At 37.0% G+C, this 20,643-nt stretch overlaps 1 protein-coding gene across 1 annotated transcript in view; it reads left to right on the forward strand.

Moving 5' to 3' along the window:
- Window positions 1-20,643, forward strand: part of IQSEC3 (IQ motif and Sec7 domain 3) — a 46,549-nt gene that overhangs the window by 10,295 nt on the left and 15,611 nt on the right. Inside the window, exons 3-5 of the mRNA XM_015814179.1 lie at window positions 15,012-15,134; window positions 16,295-16,461; window positions 18,650-18,789. Coding sequence (XP_015669665.1) covers window positions 15,012-15,134; window positions 16,295-16,461; window positions 18,650-18,789 — 430 coding nt within the window. The remainder of the gene's footprint in view (window positions 1-15,011; window positions 15,135-16,294; window positions 16,462-18,649; window positions 18,790-20,643) is intronic.

The following is a 20,643-nucleotide window of genomic DNA, read 5'->3' on the forward strand; positions in this document are numbered from 1 at the left end:
TGGCATGTGACCTCCTTTGAAGCTTTTTTTTTTTTTTTTTTTTAGAAATAATGATTGTGACAAGAGTGGCATCATTATATCTGCCCCGTTATCTTCATCTCTTTATCCACTTCCTTTTGACCTCTTGTTTGTCCTTGTGGGTCATCGTTTTGCCCTGATTCCATTCAACTTTTTTTCCTTTCATTATGTTCTGAAAATGTGGTATTCTTTGCATTCATTCATAAACTGTAAGGAGTGAACTGAGCTGGTAACTTCACTGGGGTGGATTGTTTGTTCTGCTGGTATAAAGATCTCGGGAAGGTCAGATGCAACTGTCTGCTTCAATTTCTGTTCTGATTAGGGTTCTTTTTTCAAATGCAAGAGACATTCTGGTTAATGGGAGCAGGCTGCTTTTCAGACTGGGGCAATCTTTTCTGATGGTTTTTCCTGTAGGACTGGTCTGCTCATCATCTGGAATTTGTAACTCTGGAAAATTGGCTGAAAGCAGTCAATCTGGTTTACAGAAAATGGCCCTGAATCTTCCTGTTTATGTGCAGGAAGAAGGGGGGTCAACTTAAAAAGCAGGTACAGAGTGTTCATTCTCAGAACATCATAATCACAACAATGTTGTCTCCCTAGCTATTAAGCTTTACAGCTCACACTTGCTCTGCAGGGCCTTGCCTAAATTGGTTGAGTTGCATTGAGTTGAATGTGAACACATCAGCTCTTGTATTTTCAAACACAGAAAGAGAGAAAGAGAGAGAGAGAGAGAGAGGGAGGGAGAGAGGGAGGGAGGGAGGAAAAAGAAGACTTGGTTATCCTTTCAAATTCACACATCAAACTTTGTGATGCCCTTTGCTAATCAAAACAAATGGCTTTTAAGGAGAAAACTACAAAATCTGCTACTTAGGGGGTTTGCAAATCTTCTACCATGGGCAAAATGGAAATAAAAATGATATGAACAATGGGGGGGGGGAATCAAAAACATTCTTCTAAATCTTATAGACTTTTTTTTAAAAAAAATCAGAATGGGAGGGAAAGAGTAACAGAAAAATAAAAAAGTAAGAGAAATAAAAATGGATGGATTCACAAAAATGAGAGACTGCAGGAAACAGAAGCGGATAAATTCCTCCATTCCTGCAGCATTTCTGAATGATTTTACATTTCAGTTTTCCCAAACTCTACATGCAAAACTGATGCCATGTTGTATGGAGGACTTTCTATGTGCAAAGTCTATGTTCCACTCCTGAGCAAATGCCTTCCTTACAAAGCCAATTTATTTATTTATTTATTAAATTATTATAGCCAACCATCTTACATTTGTGGCTGTAGGTCAAAGGTGTCAAACTCGCGTATCACGGCTTTTCCCCCATTGCTGGAGCTGGGGTGGGTGCAGTTTCGGCATGACGCATCCGGCCTGTGGGCCGGCAGTTTGACACCCCTGCTCTAAGTGGTACACACAGTTAAAATAACAATCCCCCCAACAATCAAAGCAATGTTAAAAATCCATTAAATTAAAACAGTTAAAAAACATAACAACAACAAAAATAGAAGAGTGCATTCCAAGTTTACACACAATACAACCATTTAGCAAGATCCACATTTTCGTGGGATTACCAGGACCGATGGCAAAACCATGTTTCTAGGGCCTTATAGAAAGCCAGTAGATTTGGGGCCAATCTAAGTTTGAGGGGAATGATGTTCCAAAGGATGCCATAGCAAAAAATGCTCTCCTCTTGGGCTTTGTCAAATGAAGTTATTTGGCTGATGGGACCGGCAAAATGCCTCTCCTGCCAGACCTAATGGGATGAAGAGAGGCAGTCTCTCGAGCAGGCCGTGAAGGGCTTTAAATAGGGGTGACGAACCATAGCAGCTTTAAGACTTGTGGATGTCAATTCCCAGAATGTATAGTCCTCAATGCACACTGGGTTTTTTTTACATTTTTTTTAAAAAATAACTGAATCAAAATAAAGAAGAGAAAGAATATAAAAAATATAAAAGAAGAAAAAAAGAAATAGGATTGTATCTTTAGTTTTCCTTGTCCTGCTTCTATTCAATACTTTGAGCTATCTATCCTGTTTATAGGTCTCTGATTCTGCAACAGTTCACATAAGGAGAGTAACGTGCATGGTCAAAGTGGTTGGTGGATATCAAACATGCTTAAATTATTGGTATTCCCCAAGGTGGACTGGTTGGTGAGAAGGGATTTGACAAATGTGAGCACTCCTTCATGTCATTTCTTCGCCCTCTCTCTTGTGGTCTGGAGAGAAGAAACTGCTACTGTACTTATTAATATGCGTGTGTCTTGTGGTTTTAAGAGTTTCCACCTGGTTGCCTCACCTCTGTTCTCTCCCTGAGCGTGGGCTGCAAGTTCATTACAGATGCTTTTAGTTGGAAGACGTCTCCTGCTGCATTGTCACCTGAGCGGAAGAAGCTTGAAAATAGGTCACTTCACTTGGCTGAGCAGATCCTCCATCCATATGAATACAGCTGCTTCCTGCCTTCCCCCAAACCTTTTGTCCAGTCTCTGGTGCGGTGATAAGTCTAGCTCTAGGTGCTTTCTGAAAGAATAGATAGCAAGATGATGCTTTTTGCTGTTGGGGCAAAAGTTCTCCCTGTTTGCGCCTTCAGTGGGCACAAAGGGCAGGAGCTGAAAGTGCAGAAAAAGTGGCCGCAGGAAGACAGTTTGGGATTCCATTCCTCTTCAAAAGGAATACATTTTGGGGTGTCCTTTTATTTTCTGCATTCTCTGTGAAATCAGAAAGTTAAAGGGATATTCTGAATTTAAAAGCGATCTTCTCAAAGTTATTGTAGGGGAACTTCAACCATCAGCCAATAGCTACCAAACACATATGCTTTTCTAATGGTCCTATGTTTATAATTCCATAGCAGTCACTTGGTTCCTTTTAAAATATAAAAAGACAGTATAGGTAGTCTTCAATTTACAACCATTTGTTTGGTGACCTTTCAAAGTTACAACAGCACTGAAAAAGGTGACTTACAACCAGTTTTCATGCTGATGACCATTGCAGCATCCCCATGGTCACGTAATCAAAATCCGGGTGTTTGGCAGCTGGCATGTATTTATGACAGTAGCATTATCCTGGGGCAGGGATAGGCAACCTTGGCTCTTTTATGACTCATGGACTTCAACTCCCAGAATTCCTGAGCCAGCCATGTTGAGGGAAAAGAGAGAGGTTTCCTCATCCTGGTTCAGGAATTCTGGGAGTTGAAGTCCACGAGTCATAAAAGAGCCAAGGTTGCCTACCCCTGTCCTGGGGTCATATGATTCATCATTTGTAACCTTCCCAGCTGACGTTTGACAAGCAAAGTCAGTGGGGGAAGCCAGATTCACTTAAAGACCGCATGATTCACTTAACAACTCAGTGATTTGCTTAATAACTTTGGCAAAAAGATGGTAAAGTGGAGCAAAACTTACTTAACCACTGCCTTGCTTAGCAACGAAAATTTTGGGCTCTTTGTAAATCAAGGACTACCAGTATCATAATTTGTCCTCCAATTGGCTGTTTGCAGCTTTTTTTCCTCTGTGGAGGACACCTCTAGTTGGCCTTACTTTTTATTTAAATTAGAGCGATTTAGAAGTTTTCTGAATTTAGCTTCTAGAATATACTGGTGGCCCTCACTTAGCAATCACAGTTGGAAGAATTGGTTTTATTAAGAGCTTTGAATAAAATATTTAAAACTAGCAAGAACTAATAAAAGTAAAAGAAAGCAGGAAAGGGAAAAAGATAGAAAGAAAATTTCCCAAAATCTCTCTTTGATCCAGAGAGATTTTACCCACCAGTGTCTGGCCCCCAGCCAGTATTCTCGATTGTAGTGTGTTTCTTCAGTCCTCTGGAGATATCAGTCTGCTATAATTCTTCACCAGAAGCTTAACAACCGCAAATGAAATGGGCAACTCAGCAGCTAAGTGACATGGTAGCTAAGTGGGAAATCACATGACCCCAACTGAGCTTATGACTTTATTTCCCCTTTGATTGTTAAGTGAGACGACTCAGTTGCTAAGCAAAAGATTCCTTCCTTTTACACCTTTTAAAAATAATATTATTAAATTTTACAAACACAAAGATAAAAAAAACGAATACAGACTAAAGAAAATATAAACTAAGGAAAAGTAAAGATTTTGTTTAGGGTGAAAAGAGATAGAAAAAAAGGAAACAAAATGAAGATATATATAAAAGATGATTCCTCCAGATGAGTATAAACAAAGATATATATAAAAGATACTCCCTCCAGATGAGTATAAACAATTTGAACAACTTAAAAGTTTCTTTATTGCTTCAGTTTTAAAACTGAATGGTATCTCTTATCAATAATCCAATTGCAAAAATACATCACTCAGACCTAATCAACAAAAGTCTATTAAGAACTACCAGAAATATTAACATATATATTTTAATCTTAATCAAAAATCCAATTTTATATTCCAAACCTATGACTTTCTCTGAAAAATAAAGCAAAAGAAATTTCTCCCACGTATAAACATATCTTTAAAATCTCATCATTCGGCCCTAGTCAAAAGAAAACCCCATTTACAGCTACCAGAAGTTACAACACATGTATTTTAATCCTGACTCCTAACAGTCTTAATTTTCACTTGACTCAAATGTTGTAGGATTTGATTTCTGCTTTACCCCATCACACAAAGTTCTTTGAGGCTTTTAACAAGCCTCTTTTGTAAATCCAGTAGGAAAAAATTATCCAAGTCACTCTCTTGGTTTGTCATTTGTATTTCCCTTTTAAATTTAAAACCTCAGCCAATTTCTTTTGTAGACACAGTGAAGCATCCTTTTCTAAATCATTCTCTTGGTCTGTCAGTTGTAAATCCACTTTCGATACCATCTCTATCTTGTCAGATAAAATTTGTTCTATATTTGACATTTCTTCAATAACATCTTTTGAACATAGCCTGTCCACCGAAGCAGACATTATTACTGACATATACTTGGAGCTGTTCGTGATTTCTTTCTTTTTCCTTTTTCCTCTTTCAAACTGTGGGAGACTCCTATGACCCATTCACTGGCATCTTTCAGATCTGGGCCTTGGCCATTTCATACTATGTCACATAATACAGGATTATTAGATTAGACAAAAAACTTATTTACAGTACAAGAGAATGGATTATATATAGAATATTCTGCATCCTGTACATCCCATTCTAACAGCACTCCCAAGTTTAGTTTGTTCTTGTCTTTCATGCAGATAATATCTGCTGCAAATGAACCTCAATTTCTGGTTACTGCAGAGATACATTCATGTGGTTTTCCTGAAGGGATTTGACCTATTTTTTCAACTTTCCAGTCTAGTCTTTAGCCCTAGGCTTTTCTGTTAATCTCCCATCCAGATATAAAACAGATTTAACCTGCTTAACTTTTTTCAAGTTTAGAGACTTCCGGTTCTGCCCTGTAGCAACATGACCAAGGGATTGCGGGGCTCCGCACCCCATAGTTGGTTTCGCCTTGTCAGGGGACCCTAAATGGATCTAAAGTCACCCTGGAGAGGCGACAAAGGAGGGGCACCCCGATGATCACGGAATGGTGGTGGTTGATTTGTTTGATCCGGGGGAAGCCCTCCAACCTGACAAGACAAAGGCTAGCTGCACATCAGTGTCTAGCCCAAGCTACTAGCAGCTGAAGTCCAAGAGTACAAACCAGAACAACGGTGAACAGCATGCTTGGAACTGGGTGAGAGTATTGATCTTCTCTCTTCTATTTTGTAATTGACTACCTGGAAAAGATCCCCAAAGCAAGAAATCTCCAAAAGTGAGAAGGGAGGGGACTACATCCCCACCCCTCCATAGACGGAAGCGGGGAAAAGAAATATACTGAAATGAAATTAATAATACTATAGTCTGGATAAATCTGGAAATTAAGAAAACAGTTAAGATTTTACATCCTAAAGAGTTCTGATGAAATTATAAAAAAATATTTTTTGTTTGAAGAAGTTAGAAAATAAATAACTACTGACATCTAGTGAAGAATTAGAGCATAGAACAACAGTAACACTGACTCAGAAATTGGCAAGATGCCCAGAAACAAAGAATAATCTGTTCCCTTGAACTTTAATAACCTTCAGCCAAATAGAAAACAGCTGGGAACAAAGAAAGAAAACTTACTGGGCCATCTATAAGCTCAAGAAGTGTCTGCAGAAAAAGAAAAATGTTAACTGTTGTCTAAGCTCAAGAATTGTTTGCAGAAAAAGAAAAACTTTGATTCTTGGCTAATCTTCTGGGGGGGATTTACTAGAAGGCTTCAAGGTGGCTAAACATTCTGGACTGAAATTTTGATAATTTACTCTTGAATAGAAGAATTGTTACAAAACACTGCTTTCACTGATGCCTTGATAATTGGAAAAGCACTGGATTACAAAAACCATATATAAAGAACTATATAAGATTTGGTTGTTTGGATTTTGAGATAGGCTGGTTTGATAAGGCTAATTACAGAGACTATGGTACTGATGAAAGACTATTTGGAGGGGGGAGACAAAATGGCTATCTAAAAGTGACAAGAAACCTTACCTAATATTCCCTTCTGAAGGACCTAGCCTGGAACATCAGAGATCTGCAGGAGCAACACTCCAAGACAAGACAAATACTTTCCAGGAGGAAATGTATGCAATGCTATGATAGATTCAAATGACAATAGTTTCAAACCATGATGAGATCAAAAAAAAATTTGATGACATAAATGAGCTCATCTTCAATCTAAACTTACAATTAAAAAACTCTCAGAAAACAACAATAAAGAATGAACAAACAAATGAGATAACAGAACACAAACTAGAAGGAAGTGAGTTAAATAGGGAAGCTACAAATGAAGAGGACTACAACGAAACACAAACAGAAAAAAATCTACAAGATTTTACCACAATAATGAAAATGGAAAAGATATTTTATCCATCAGGACTTCAAAACAAACTCAAGGATAAGAAAAAAAGATTTAACAAAATGGATTATAGAACTGCCAGGAGAATCATTAGATTCTGGGAGACAAAAGGCATACATCCTACTCAACTTGTCCTTTTCACTCCCAACAACAGTTACAAAAATACAGAACCCCCCTGGCAAGCGGAATATACTAACTTGGAAAAAGAAGAAAGCTAGAGTTAGATTTAAGAGATTTGATTCGACTTACTAGATGGAGTGCTACATGATTAAACACATGTTTGAATATGGTTAAAAAATAGATAATTTTGGATATAAAGGGGCCCTATAGTAAGAGGGATAAGAGATATAAGTAGTTTATTATTTTTTGTAATATATGAAATGTAAAAATATTGGGATGATGTATGTGAATGAAAAGTTTGGACATTTAAAGGTAATTAATTTTGAGAGAATTATGACCGAGAAGAATGATTTGAATACTGAGGGGAAATCAAGCTTAAATAAGAATTTTGAAAACAGGACATATAGTGACTTAACAAGATGACTTTTACAAATATAATTGAAACATAAGCCGATCAGAAAAGATGTTATATGTGGGTGTTATAAGATATATAAGTAGCATAGTATCTTTATAATATATGAAATATGGAAATATTAGGATGGTGTATGTAAATGAAAAGTTTGGATATTTAGGTAATCAATTTTGAGAAAATTATGACTAATAAGAATGGTTTGAATACTGAGGGGAAATTAAGTTTAAATAAGAATTTTGAAAACAGGATGCATAGTGACCTAATAAGTGACTTTTACAAATACAATTGAAACATAAGTCAATTAGAAAATATGTTATATATGAATATTATTGTTATTTGTACAAATACAAAAAATGTTTATATCCAACCTTGTATGCATTGAAAGTATTAAGAATTACATTTGTCTAATGTTGACAAAGGAGAATACTATTGGAAGAAGGGAAGGTCAAGGAAACATACTATTAATTAATATATTGATGATGGGATTATAGAAATTAATCATTATTGATTGTTTTTCAAATATATGAACACAGACAACATGCTGTTTACTAAGCACTAAAGATTGTTATTGTAAAAAATCAATAAAATATATTAAAAAAACCTTTTTCAAGTTTAGCCAAGTTCGGCTACATGCAGTCACCTGTTGTGACACTTTTTCATCAAAATGCATTATCATTCATGATTTTTTTAAAAAAGAAGGGAGACAGAACTGTATAGACGAATAATACATTGACACTGAATGGCACAACTTCAGTAACGAAGAATTGACCGAAAGAGCAAAGTCTTTGCATAAATCTCTACTTCTAAAGATCCTTTCTCTTCCTCTTACTCCTTCCCCCACCTCTGAGTAGGAGCCCTGGTGGCACAGTGGTTAAAATGCAGTAGTGAAGGCTAACTCTGCCCACAGTCTGGAGTTCAATCCTGACCTGGCTCAAGGTTAACTCAGCCTTCCATTCTTCCGAAGCTGATAAAATGAGGACCCAGATGACATTGTAAACCATCCAGCATTGTCTGAAGACACTTCCATAGTCATGTGGCCAGCGTGGCTATATGCCGAGGCATACAGAATGCTGTTACCTCCCCACTGCAATGGTACCTATTTATCTACTTGCATTTGCATGCTTTCAAATGACTAGGTTTTCAGGAGCTAGGGCAAGTAACGGGAGCTCACCCCATCGTGCAGTGCTCAGGACTATCAGCTTTCCATTTGACAAGCTCAACATCTTTAACTGCTGAGCCATCACACCCTCTCCACAAAGATCTTAGAGGACAGTAATAAAGTAAAGTAGTGGTTTATCTTTTCTCTCAGGTTTAAATACTTCAATGGTGTCTGCTATGATGAAATGGATATTGCTTAAGCAGAATATGTTTTGCAGTTGTCAAAGCTAAATGAAGAAAATCGTTTATTTGGCTCCTTGGAACTAAGAAGTGCATATATTAGTAAATTAAAAATAACACAGGCGAAGGAAGTGGAAAGAGAAGAGTATGTTCGGTAGGCCTTTTTCTCCTGCAAAATCCTCTAGTCTGCCCTTTAAAGAGGAAAAAAATAACAACTGCCTTGGGAGACCAGTCAGATTAATTTTTCTCACTTTAATCTTGGGTCTGCTACAAATCGTGCCTCTGCCAGATGACATGGATTATATCTCCTTTCCCTCCCCAGAATTAATATGGCTTTGAAAGATGAAGAGCTATTTTGGACGGTTGCGTTTATCCTGCTTATCCTTAGATTAAAATATTCCTACATGGAGGACAGACGGATTGCCCAATGTTAAGGTCCCACTAGAGATACCACAGAGGAGACCAAGTAGAGGGCATTCATAATGTGAGCTGCTGGCTGAGCCCAGAATTTATCCTCCCCTGCATACCGCACCACCACACACAAATCTGGATACTTTCTATACACACCCCATGCACAACAGACCACTTCCATCTAAATGATTATCCAACCCTAACTATGTCCTTCCAACATTGTGCTGTGAATGTGATCTGGCACAGTTCACTGATGATGTGGTTGCTGATGTTCTCGGGGACAAGGATCTGCTTTGCTCAAATATATTAGTTATTTTAGGCTTCGGTGGATAATCCCTCTCTCTTCTAGCTGCCAGACACTATTCCTCATGGCCATTATGGCTTGGGCTGCAGGAGAAACTAGAGCCTCGTCTTCCCCAAAGGCATAATGTCTGACATTTTCCAAATAATTCTGAAAGAGCTCTCAACCTTTTTTTCCAAATGGAATTTAATCCTTTTGGGAAAAAAAAATACTATTTCTGTGTTGCATAAAATATCACTTTAAGCCAGGAAAGAGTGGAGGTTCTGTCAGCTATGGGTTGCTAGTTCTGTCATCTCTAGATACACTACAGATTTTCTGCTACTTCTGCTGATCATAAAGTTACTAGATGTCCAGCAAAAGGAGAATATGTCCTCCCTTTGGGGCTCATGTCCTCCCTTTGGCAGGCATAGCTGTAAAATCAAATATCCTGCTTTTTGTCTTATTTTTAATTACTATTATATTAGGCTGTATTCATAACAGTAATCATTGAAACCTCATGTATCTGAGACTTTGTCAATTGCTTCGTTCTTTCCTTCACCATCAAAAAACTTTTAAATAGCCTAGATTTACGTTATTTATTTCCTGATTCTAGCAGTTGGCTTCAACTTAGTCCCTTCAAATCTATGACCACTATAGTATGTACATCATATGACTCCTTGTGCATTTCTATGGTGGTATTTGAAAAGTGTATTGTTTATGTTTTTTCAATCAAATGTTCTTGGAAGTACTTGTTCAAAAATATTGCACTTTAAAATCCAGACTTTGTGATGCTGGACAACTTAATTCCATATATATGTAGGTCTAGAAGTTAAAAGTTGTTCGCTGCGATTTTTGTTGTGGTTGCCAAAAATTAGGGTATCCTTGTTTGCCCCGATTTGTCTTCCTTTCCAATTTGTGTCCTCCTTTGCCTGTTTAGATATCAGACCCATAGAGAGATTAGCTATATTTACACATAATTCAAAAAAGAAAATAAAAAGCTAGGAAGGAAACAAAAAGACCAGAATACATCCTGTCCAGCAACCAACATCCAGACAAACAATTAAGCAAAAAACAATACTTTAATCAAGCAACTACCAAGGAGAATATCACTCCCCCACCAAAACTGGCAGGACAAGCTATTGTATATAAACAGGGAGCAAACATCACACTCACTACCAATGATGATGTGACCTAGGTGGGTAATGAAATGTCTGCAAGCAAACAACCAAGCTCAGAGAACATCAAGGACTCCACAGTTCAACCCTGAGCTACATTTTTCTCTTTTATTAGATATCTGATAGGGAACTTTATGGAGCTATCATTTTCTGCTGTTTTTATAACTTTGGTCAGAGACAGAAGGCTTTTTGTCCACTCTATTCCAACCTGGTGGCTTTAGATGTTATGGGTTGGCATTTATTATTATGGGCTGATTATGCATTGCATGTTTTCCCTGGCCACCCACTAGCTACTCCTGGGTGTTGCCAGCCTCAGAGTCAAAACTGGACCCTCATTGCTAATATTTCCCTACTCTTCCAGTATTAGTAAAGGGGGTCCTTGATTCTCATTGTTATCCCCAGCTTCCTTTCACATTCATCCTCTGATTTGTTACCTGTCAAGAAGGGAATTTTAGAACATGAATTTAGCACTTTTTCAGAAGAACACCATTCCCAAATTCAGAAATTGACTGGTGACTAATTTAAGATTCTAAGCAGCCTCTGTGTTCACCCAATTCCACCCCATCCCAAGTGAGGGGGAGAGATGGATGTTTTCCTGCTGACAGGTGGGAGGAAAAATGAATCTGGTGGAAACCACTCATTATTTAACTGGGCCTATAATAGGCACATAGGAACAGTTGCTTTTGCCAGACTGCTAATGCTGCATAATAGGCAGCTTGTTTTATGCCAACATACTTTTTTTGAATAGCCTTTTACATTTGCTACCTGAAACAGCCATAAGGTAAAAAGGAAGGATCTAAGATGTCTTGAATAATGGGGGCCTCCAACACAGTGACTGGAATTAAAGGAAATCATGAAAATGTTTTGAATTAATGAGTTGTGATGAAATATTTTATAGAGATTTATCTGGAAATGATAGTGATACATCGATGAGCAGAACTGAAACAAGTGTTGTAAGATTTAGTATCTAAGATAAAAAATGATGGCAGTCATAAATACAGTGGGAATATAAAAAAAATGTGAAGCTACAAGTGAAGATTACATAACTTAGTATTTTTCAAACCTGGTAGTTTTAAGTTGTGTGGACTTCAACTCTGGCTGGGGAATGTTGGAGTTGAAGTCGACATGTCTTAACGTTGCCAAGTTTGAAAAACTGGAAGAAAGTATGTGAATATAATCTGCCTATAAAGTTGCTGTGTAAACTTGTATAATGTCTATAAGGCCGCATCTATGTTTGAAGATGGTAAGAATATTATTATTTTTCTCCGATGAAAAGGGAATGGCAGCAAGAGCTAATACAAAATTTAAAGGGTAATTAATTTGTTCTGTGTGACTTGGAAAGTATTTTGCAAAATTGTGACTAAAAGAGTAGGAGAGGTGACACTGAACAAATTTTGGGGTGCACAATTCAACTTAATGCCAAGCAGACAGTGTACACAGTAAGCTAGGTTTTTGCGTTTCAGGAGTTTATTGAAAAAATGTGAGAAAGGAAGTATATTGTACATTTGTTGATTCTAAAAAGTATGTGATAAAGTGAGCGTGTTTGGGTTATGATTTTTGTACAAATGCGGAGTAAAAGTTTGGTTGCTGAATGTGGTATACAACAGAAATAAAGCATGTATGAGAATAAAGTGGATGCTTAGCAAATGGTTCAACATTGAACAAGGATAGGTGATGTCATTAGTTTGTGGGAGTTGATCCAAGACATGGCACAAAAAATCCCTTGTGATTTGTTTAAAAATATATCTTTTATTAAGACCTCCAGCGGAATTTACTTCTAGTTTTTAACAGCCTTTCGGGACAAGAGTTATTTACAGTTAGATACCCACATTCCATTCTCTGCTTGACTGATCACCACCATAACTTGAGTTTTAAAATGCATCTTCGTGAAGTGGGTATTTGCCTCTTCTGAATATTATGAAGCCTTAAGTTTCTGTACCTGCATCTTCATGCATTCTATAATATTGGCTTAATGTATAAGTACACTGTATGGTTTCTCAAAATCCTAGCTAGACTTTCTACTTAGATGTAAGTAAGGGATAAAAATACTGGCTGGCATTCCCTCTGGAGAAAAAAGAAGTCTTTCTTTATGTCTGGTAGAACCTTCTAATTGTCATCACTTCAGCCTTCCCCAGATTCTTCTATCTATGAAGGATGGGGGGAAAAAGTCTTGTAGTCTTCTTTCTCCTTCTCTTTGGAGTGTCTTCCCTTGATCTCACCCATCTCCACTTGGGAATTTTATCTAACCATCAATCTTTCAGTAGTGTAACACTGCCTAGACCAGGGGTCTTCAAATTGGACCTTTTATGACTTCTGGACTTCAACTACCAGAATTCCTCAGCCAGTGTAGCTGAGGAATTCTGGTGGTTGAAGTCCAGAAGTCATAAAAGAGCCAAGTTTGAAGACTGCTGGCCTAGACCATCTCAAGAACACCAATTATCAATGTTCTTTACTAAAGCCAATAATAAAACTTTAGCAGTCAACCTTGTGAGATCCATCTGGGGTTGCCAGCTATCACAATTTTAAAAGTTCTCCTTCTCAGCTGCCTTTTTGTTTTTCAAATCTGTCACCTTTACCAGTTCTGCAACTATTCCTTCCTTTTCCTAGAGTAAAAATCTTCCTGTGGGAAAATACGTTACCATTCCTACTCTCAATTTCAACTATGAAAAACAGAAAGTCTATTTAGGTTCTTGCATGCATATGTGACAAACTTACAAAAAAGCATGAACTCCTGCCCCCATTGTCACAATCCCTTTGATTGCTTAAGGTATTTATAGATAAAGATGTATAAGAAATCCATGTAGTTATGATAAGAATTATGTTACTTGAGAATGTGAATGTATGTTATGTTGTTGGCTGAGAACCCCAATGATTTGCAGGAATATTAGGTATATGGATCTGAAAATTAAAGTCCCAAAAGACTAAGGACATTGTTTTTGATTGGGAAAATACATTGAATAATGATTAGTTATGCATAAAAGAAGCAGAAGAGTAAATCGTTGTGCATCCTCATAGAACAGTGAATATTTACTAAAGATTGAAAAATGGATGGAGAAGTTTTAATATTTGCAAATGCTGATTCAAAGTTAGTGGAAAGTACTGTAAGTGGTTTCTTGAGAGGAATATCTGTTAAAAGAAATGAAAATGGCTGTGTCTAAGAATGTGAGGGACCAAAGTCATACACTAGAAACCCAAGAGCAGACAACAGCAATCCACAAATATCACTCTCCATCCACTGGCCCACCCACGGAGAAGCAACTATCTTTCAGGTTGTTAGCCTGCACAGAAGAAGAGCAGCGACATACACTTTGAAGCCAGGATGTTTTGAGCCATGTCCTAGAATCTCTGCCTGCTAGCTTCTGAGGATGAGTAATGACTTGGGTATAGCCTGACTGTGCTTTTCCCACTGTTTTATGGAAGTTAAAGTTGGGTATGTCAAGCAAATTATAAGTAAGATAAATGCAGTGGTAATAGGTAAGAAGTATGTGTACTTGAACAAGACATTATAGGGTTAATAATGAATGGATCTGAATGAATACCTGAATGGCCCTACAAAAGAAGTAAACACAGGTGGCTTGGTTATATAGACAGAATAAATATCAGTTGAATTGCAAAGCAAATAGATGAAGGCAGAGTGAATGGGTTGAGAAGAATGGAAAACTATAGTTGGATGGAGTTGATGAGATCCTCAAAAAGAAAAAAAGATGAGACCCAAAAGGTACTATATGAAGTACTATGTTCCCATGGTAAAATGAAGAATAGTTAGCATGGATAGAAATGCATGGAAAGATGCACTGAGTGATATTGATGTATTTCTAAGATTATATACATTTCTTTTTCTTTTTTCCTGTCTCATAGCTTATGTTTATTTCACTTAAATATTTCTTATTGCTTTTCTGTCCTTTGCAAAATTCTGCCTATCCAGAAAATTCACAAATCCATATTTCTATGTACGTATTGATCCTCTACTGTCTACTTCTTACTTTCCCTGGGATTTTGGTGGCTTCATTGCTCTTTTAGAATGAGCATTAGAGGAAATTAGCCACACATCTCAAGGGGCTGAGCTCCAAAGTGTTTTTCCTGAAAAATTATGACATGTGAATAAAACGTGGCATTTGCAAATCATATACCTAGCTGTGAACTCAGTGGAGGAAAGGCGAGATGAAATATACAGTAAGTAATACACCTAAAACTCAGAAATCAGATATTCCAAAACAGGAAAAGTGTTTATGAATGTAGAAAGAGGCATGTTGGATAGCATTCAGATCTTGCTTGATTGGGAAAAGAAATAAATGGATGTGATTGTCTTATTTCTCCCTTATGTTTCTTGATAGATTCCTCTCCAGAGGACTGAGAGTCAAAGACGTGTGTTTTCCTTTTCTTTTTAGCTGTGTAGTGGATGAGATGGACTTCTCTGGCATGGAGCTTGATGAAGCTTTGCGGAAATTTCAAGCCCATATCCGGGTGCAGGGAGAAGCCCAGAAAGTGGAACGACTAATTGAAGCCTTCAGGTAAATGTTGTGTTACTTTGAGGCTACTTTGTCAATTTCTTCATTCAAGGTATAGTATGAAGGAGAAGAGATTAAATAGTGAAGCAAATAAGAAAGCATCTAAAAATAAGTTAACTAGGATGTGTTGCCTTCTAAATGTCCTTTCATTACAACTTGCATCACTCTTATTATTGGATCTGCTAATAGAAGTTCTAATAACATCTTAAGGATCACATTTGCACATTTTATTTTTAAAGGTATCCCACCTCTTTTGGGATGATTAAAAGTTATTACACAGCAAAGCAAGCTGAAACACGTAGAACAGGGGTTCCCAATGCCCGGTCCACAGCATGCCAGCAACCGGTCCACACAAACAAGCAAAACTCCATCTATGGGATGCAGGCAGCACGTGAAACCATACCCCCTCCAGTCCACGCAAAAACCTTTCTCCACGGAACCAGTCCCTGGTGCCCAAAAGGTTGGGGGCTGCTGACGTAGAATATACTTTTTTTAAGAAAAAGAGAAACAGTTTAAAAATAATTAAAATGAATAAAAATGTTCCAAAGGATGACCAGCAATGAGATGGATGGACTCATGCATAGTGGCAGTGAGTGCAGCACTTGAAGACTTAAAGGGCCAGGTTGGAGACAGATCATTTTGGAGAAAGTCTGTTAATATAATTGATAAGACGTGACCCAAATCTGACACATAATTCATTCAATCAATGCATTTCTCTTATAATTTGTCCAATTTTGTATTGTAATCTTCCTTAATTATACACAGATTTTTATTTATTCATTCACTCTAAGAACAGCATTGAATAAAATCAAATTATAGTTGTTTTGAGAATTGCAAATTTAATAAATTTCATTAAAAACAAATTCCCCAATCCTTTTTGTGAAAAAGTACATGTTCTCTCAAGTTTTATGGTGCATCTATTCTTTATGATGTGTTTTCCGCAATATCCGTGTCACAGTTAGAAACATAATCCTTTTATCTTGGAAGATTATTTCTTACATGGATTCTGACACTTAATTAATTTATACAACTGTTATATTATCCCAGTGAAATGTGAGTGTAAATAATTTTAACACCTGTAAAACTGGGGTGGAGCCATTTAGTAATGGATACATTGCAATTTTCCCTTATTATATGTTGACTTTGTCTCCCTCCCTCTGCAGCCAGAGGTACTGCATGTGTAATCCAGATGTAGTCCAACAGTTCCATAATCCAGATACCATTTTCATATTGGCTTTTGCCATCATCCTTCTTAATACGGATATGTACAGTCCTAACATTAAACCTGACAGGAAGATGATGCTGGAGGACTTCATTCGGAACCTGAGAGGTGAGGGCATTGCTTGGCTAAAGTATATTGTTCCTTATTCCAAATCCTGAACAAGGCAGAATTCAAATAAACAATGTTGTAGATGACATTAATAATAATAATGATGATAAAGTTGGAAGGGACCTTGGAGGTCATCTAGTCCAACCCCCTGCTCAGGCAGGAAACCCTATACCATTTCGGAAAAATGGCTGTCCAGTTTCTTCTTAAAAACTTCCAGTGTTGGCGCATTCACCGCTTCTGGAGGCAGGTTGTTCCACTGGTTAATTGTTCTAACGTTAAAAGAACTAAAATATATGCTGGAATAAAACTTTCAACATCATCAGATAAAGCATGTTTGCAGATGTTAGTGGTACATCTAGACCAAATACAAGCAATTGTCTGGTGTACTGGATGTTGTGTTTAGCTTTTTGGGATTAGCTGAAGGCCACAGAAAATAGGATAATAAAGCGAAGGAAGTGAGACCATCAGGCTTTCGCCTTGGGGTTGTTTTTTATTGCAGTTAAGCCTATTTTAGGATTCACGCTGCAGTTTTCAATTATATTTTGATTATATAACAGCTGTACAAACAATTATATTTTGCGATTTCAAATTAAGATTATTGAACACACACGTGCATGTGTCTGTATAATATGCCATTTACATCCTTGGCTGTGGTCTATCATGTAGATAGCTGACTGCTGTTTGTATTGTTAAGAGTATTTTATAAAAACATACCATACAGAAAAGGTATATACTTCTCTCTTATTTTCTTGAACTGGTTTCAGCATTTATGTTAACCTTTAATTAAAGTAAAAGACTATACTTTATCATATGGATTTTTCCATATTTGCTTTTTTCCCCCAATATTCTAATAAATATTCAGGATCTAATCTCTATTATCTCCTTTAAAGATGTTGTATCTCCGATTTCTGAGTAACAATGTAGTAACAATGCAAATTCATAATTTGCATTGTTACTACAACGATTTAACACATTTAACAAATGTAATTTTTTTGAAGAATATATTTCTGTACCATTATAATACATACTCTTGACTTGGATAAAAAGCCTGTGGGTTTTGTTTTTTTTTAAGAAAAGTCTCACTCAGTTTGCATTGCAAACAATTTAATTCAGTTCCTAAGTTCTGTCATAACTTTAATAAAAATGAATTTATCTAGAAACATCTTTATATTTCCAGCCAATTTATTGTTTCACTCTGTCTGGGTTAAAAATAGAGAATTAATTAATATACCACCGAGGAGCATTAAAAAAGCCCTATTTGATTTCCATGTCACTTAATACGGTTCATTAAATATTTAGCATATTTAATAAGTGACCACTTTTGTGTGTTTCCGACTTAATGTGGTAGGAAACCATAATTCCAGTCTTCAGCCCTTGTAATCTAAGAGCCAAGACAAGGTCTGGGGCAACAGGTTAAAATCTCAGGTTGCTGATCTCTAAATTAAACCAAATCTAAATGTAAACCCAGGTGTACAATGAGGTAGAAATTATTGTTGTATGTAATTATGGGCAGTTATGGCTGTAGCTTGGACTTGAAATCTCCTGTGTGGAATTTGCTGCAGTTAATGTTCCCAGTTGCATGCTTACCCCACTCTTTTACATTTTTCAGCTATTATTTTTGTATTCAAGCCTATGCTCTTCAGGTGAAGCACCATCAGGCAAAGCTCAGAACACTTTTTTAAGCAGAGAACAAAATTTAAAAGGAAGCTGGGATGGTAAAAAGCAAAACATTATTTTCAGCTTTGTTCCTAAGGATGATCTTTGGTCCTACATTTATTTCCATATGGATGTTAAGACTGAAACTGGATTGTATGTAAAAAGCTAAATACTTTGCCTGTAAATGTATCCATTTGTCCATAGAAAAAAACAATGTCATCCTGGAACATCTGTAGAGCTAGAAAGAATAGTGAGGAGCCATTTCAACATTTCTGATCAATTTGTGATTGGTCCCATCCACGTTGATAGTTATTTGATAAAGGGTAACTCCTCCAAGGATGTCCATTATCTTTGCATCGTTTTTCAAAATTACAAGGGCATTAACTGGCCACAAATTGTAGGAAATCATTTGTATAATCCATAATCTTTGGAGAAAAAAATGGCATGTAAACTGTTACTTTTGTATGTTAAGAATTCTTGAAGAATGATGAATGAATAAAAAAAGAGTGTTTATATTGTTTTGACTTAACAGGAGTGGATGATGGAGCTGACATTCCCCGTGACTTGGTGGTGGGAATTTATGAAAGGATTCAGCAGAGAGAGCTCAAATCCAATGAGGACCATGTAACTTATGTCACCAAAGTAGAAAAATCGATTGTTGGAATGAAAACGGTGAGCCTTTGCACGTCATTAGTAGATATCTATTGTATCGTGCTAATGAAAACTGCAGTTACTTTTATTTTAAGAAGAAAGGATACTATCTTAATATTGTCTACTTTGGCAGCAATTCTGTATGTTCTTGGGGTTCTCACAGGGTATGGACAAAGAAGTCAAGATGGAAGTTGCAATTGCACAATAAAAGTTGTGCCTCTTTTCTCTTTTCTCCGTGTCCCATTTTGACATGTTTTAAACCATAAATGAGGATTCTCCTGCCTCTAGCCATTATTCATTGAATCCTTCCTGATTGGAGATGCCAGCAAGGGCTGAACCTGGGAACATCCCCATGGAAACCAATTACTCTATCACAAACTGCACTTTCATTAGATCAGGGCTCTCCAAACTTGGCAACTTTAAGACTTGTGAACTTCAACTTCCAGAATTCCCTATTCTAGCTGGGGAATTCTGGGAGTTGAAGTCTACAAGTTTTAAAGTTGCCAGGTTTGGAGACCCCTGCATTAGATCAGTGTTTTCAAATGTGATAACTTTTAAGATGTATGGACTTCAACTCCCAGAATTCCCCAACCAACATGGGAGTTGAAGTCCATACATCTTAAATAACACTGCATTAGACTTTCTTGTGCTGCTTCCCTCCTATTTTCTTTTCTTCTTCATTTATCTAATACTCCTACCTATGTCAATCTATTTTCTTTGATCCCACCTCCTTTTTAAAATAAATCATTTGCTCATAAAGTCGGATGACCTGATATGTTTGATTTTTTTTCCAGCAAGGATAATTTTTATACCATTATTATTACTTGGGAATATATGCTCTGTGGCCCTACATGGAAGACAGAGTTACAAAGCGAAAGAATGTTACGTTTGAGCTTTTTCATGTTCACCTTTACTGAAGCAAGCCCAAGATACAACTCTGTTTTCATATTTTATCTTTATTTTTCCTTTGCAACTTTCTGTGTCCTTCTGAGGTTTGTTCCAACTAAAATGTGTTCAGATAGGGGAGGGGCACCGGGAGACAATAAAAAATTCCTCCACGTGTGTCCTGTCATGGAATTTCCTAATATGAAGCTCAGATAATAAGTGCTTAACTCTACAAAAGTACCCCCACAAAGACACAACACTCTTTAAAAACAAGGTCCCAGAACATGGCCTATTTAAACAATCCTATGAGAACAAACACACCCAGTAATTGTGGAAGAATCTGTGTTTATTGGAAAAGAAATATCCGGGTGTTAAAATGACTGCAGTGCACTGCTTAAAGGAAGCTGGTGGCAGAAAGCCTCAACAGGACACTCTTTTTACAAGAGAGGCTGCAAAATTTTCTTGCAGATCTCAAGATAACAACATGTTCTTTTGCTGTTCTCCATCATTTGAATTAGCAATTTCCAGATCCTCCCCAGAAATACACTTAGTAGCTTTAGGCCTTAGGCATGTATAGCTATATTCCATAATTGTGGTTATATACGCAGCTTCCTATGCCATCTATTTTGATTTGGCAGGATAAAGAGAATTGATGAACGGAGAAAATCCTGAAATGGTTCACTTGTGCCTCTCATAGCTGTGAGAAAATAAATTGATATATTCCATGTTATAACAAGTTTGTGGTGAAGCGTACACACGATATATGTGAACGCCTGCTGATTTCCACTAAACCTCTTCCTGTAACACTGCTGTATCCTTCCTAAACTGGTGTCGGGCAGCTAAGTATAGACCACCAGCCACTTTATGCCAGAGAAAGCTTTCCAGATTTATCAGGAAAGAAATAAATGACACCCCCTTCTTTCTGCAGCCTGATCCACTGAAGAGGCATGAGTTAAAAACTAAGTCTGTTTCTCATAATGAGCATTACAG

Source organism: Protobothrops mucrosquamatus, unplaced genomic scaffold (assembly GCF_001527695.2).
Source record: "Protobothrops mucrosquamatus isolate PMUCROS unplaced genomic scaffold, P.Mucros_1.0 scaffold226, whole genome shotgun sequence".
NCBI classification, from domain to species: Eukaryota; Metazoa; Chordata; class Lepidosauria; order Squamata; family Viperidae; genus Protobothrops; species Protobothrops mucrosquamatus.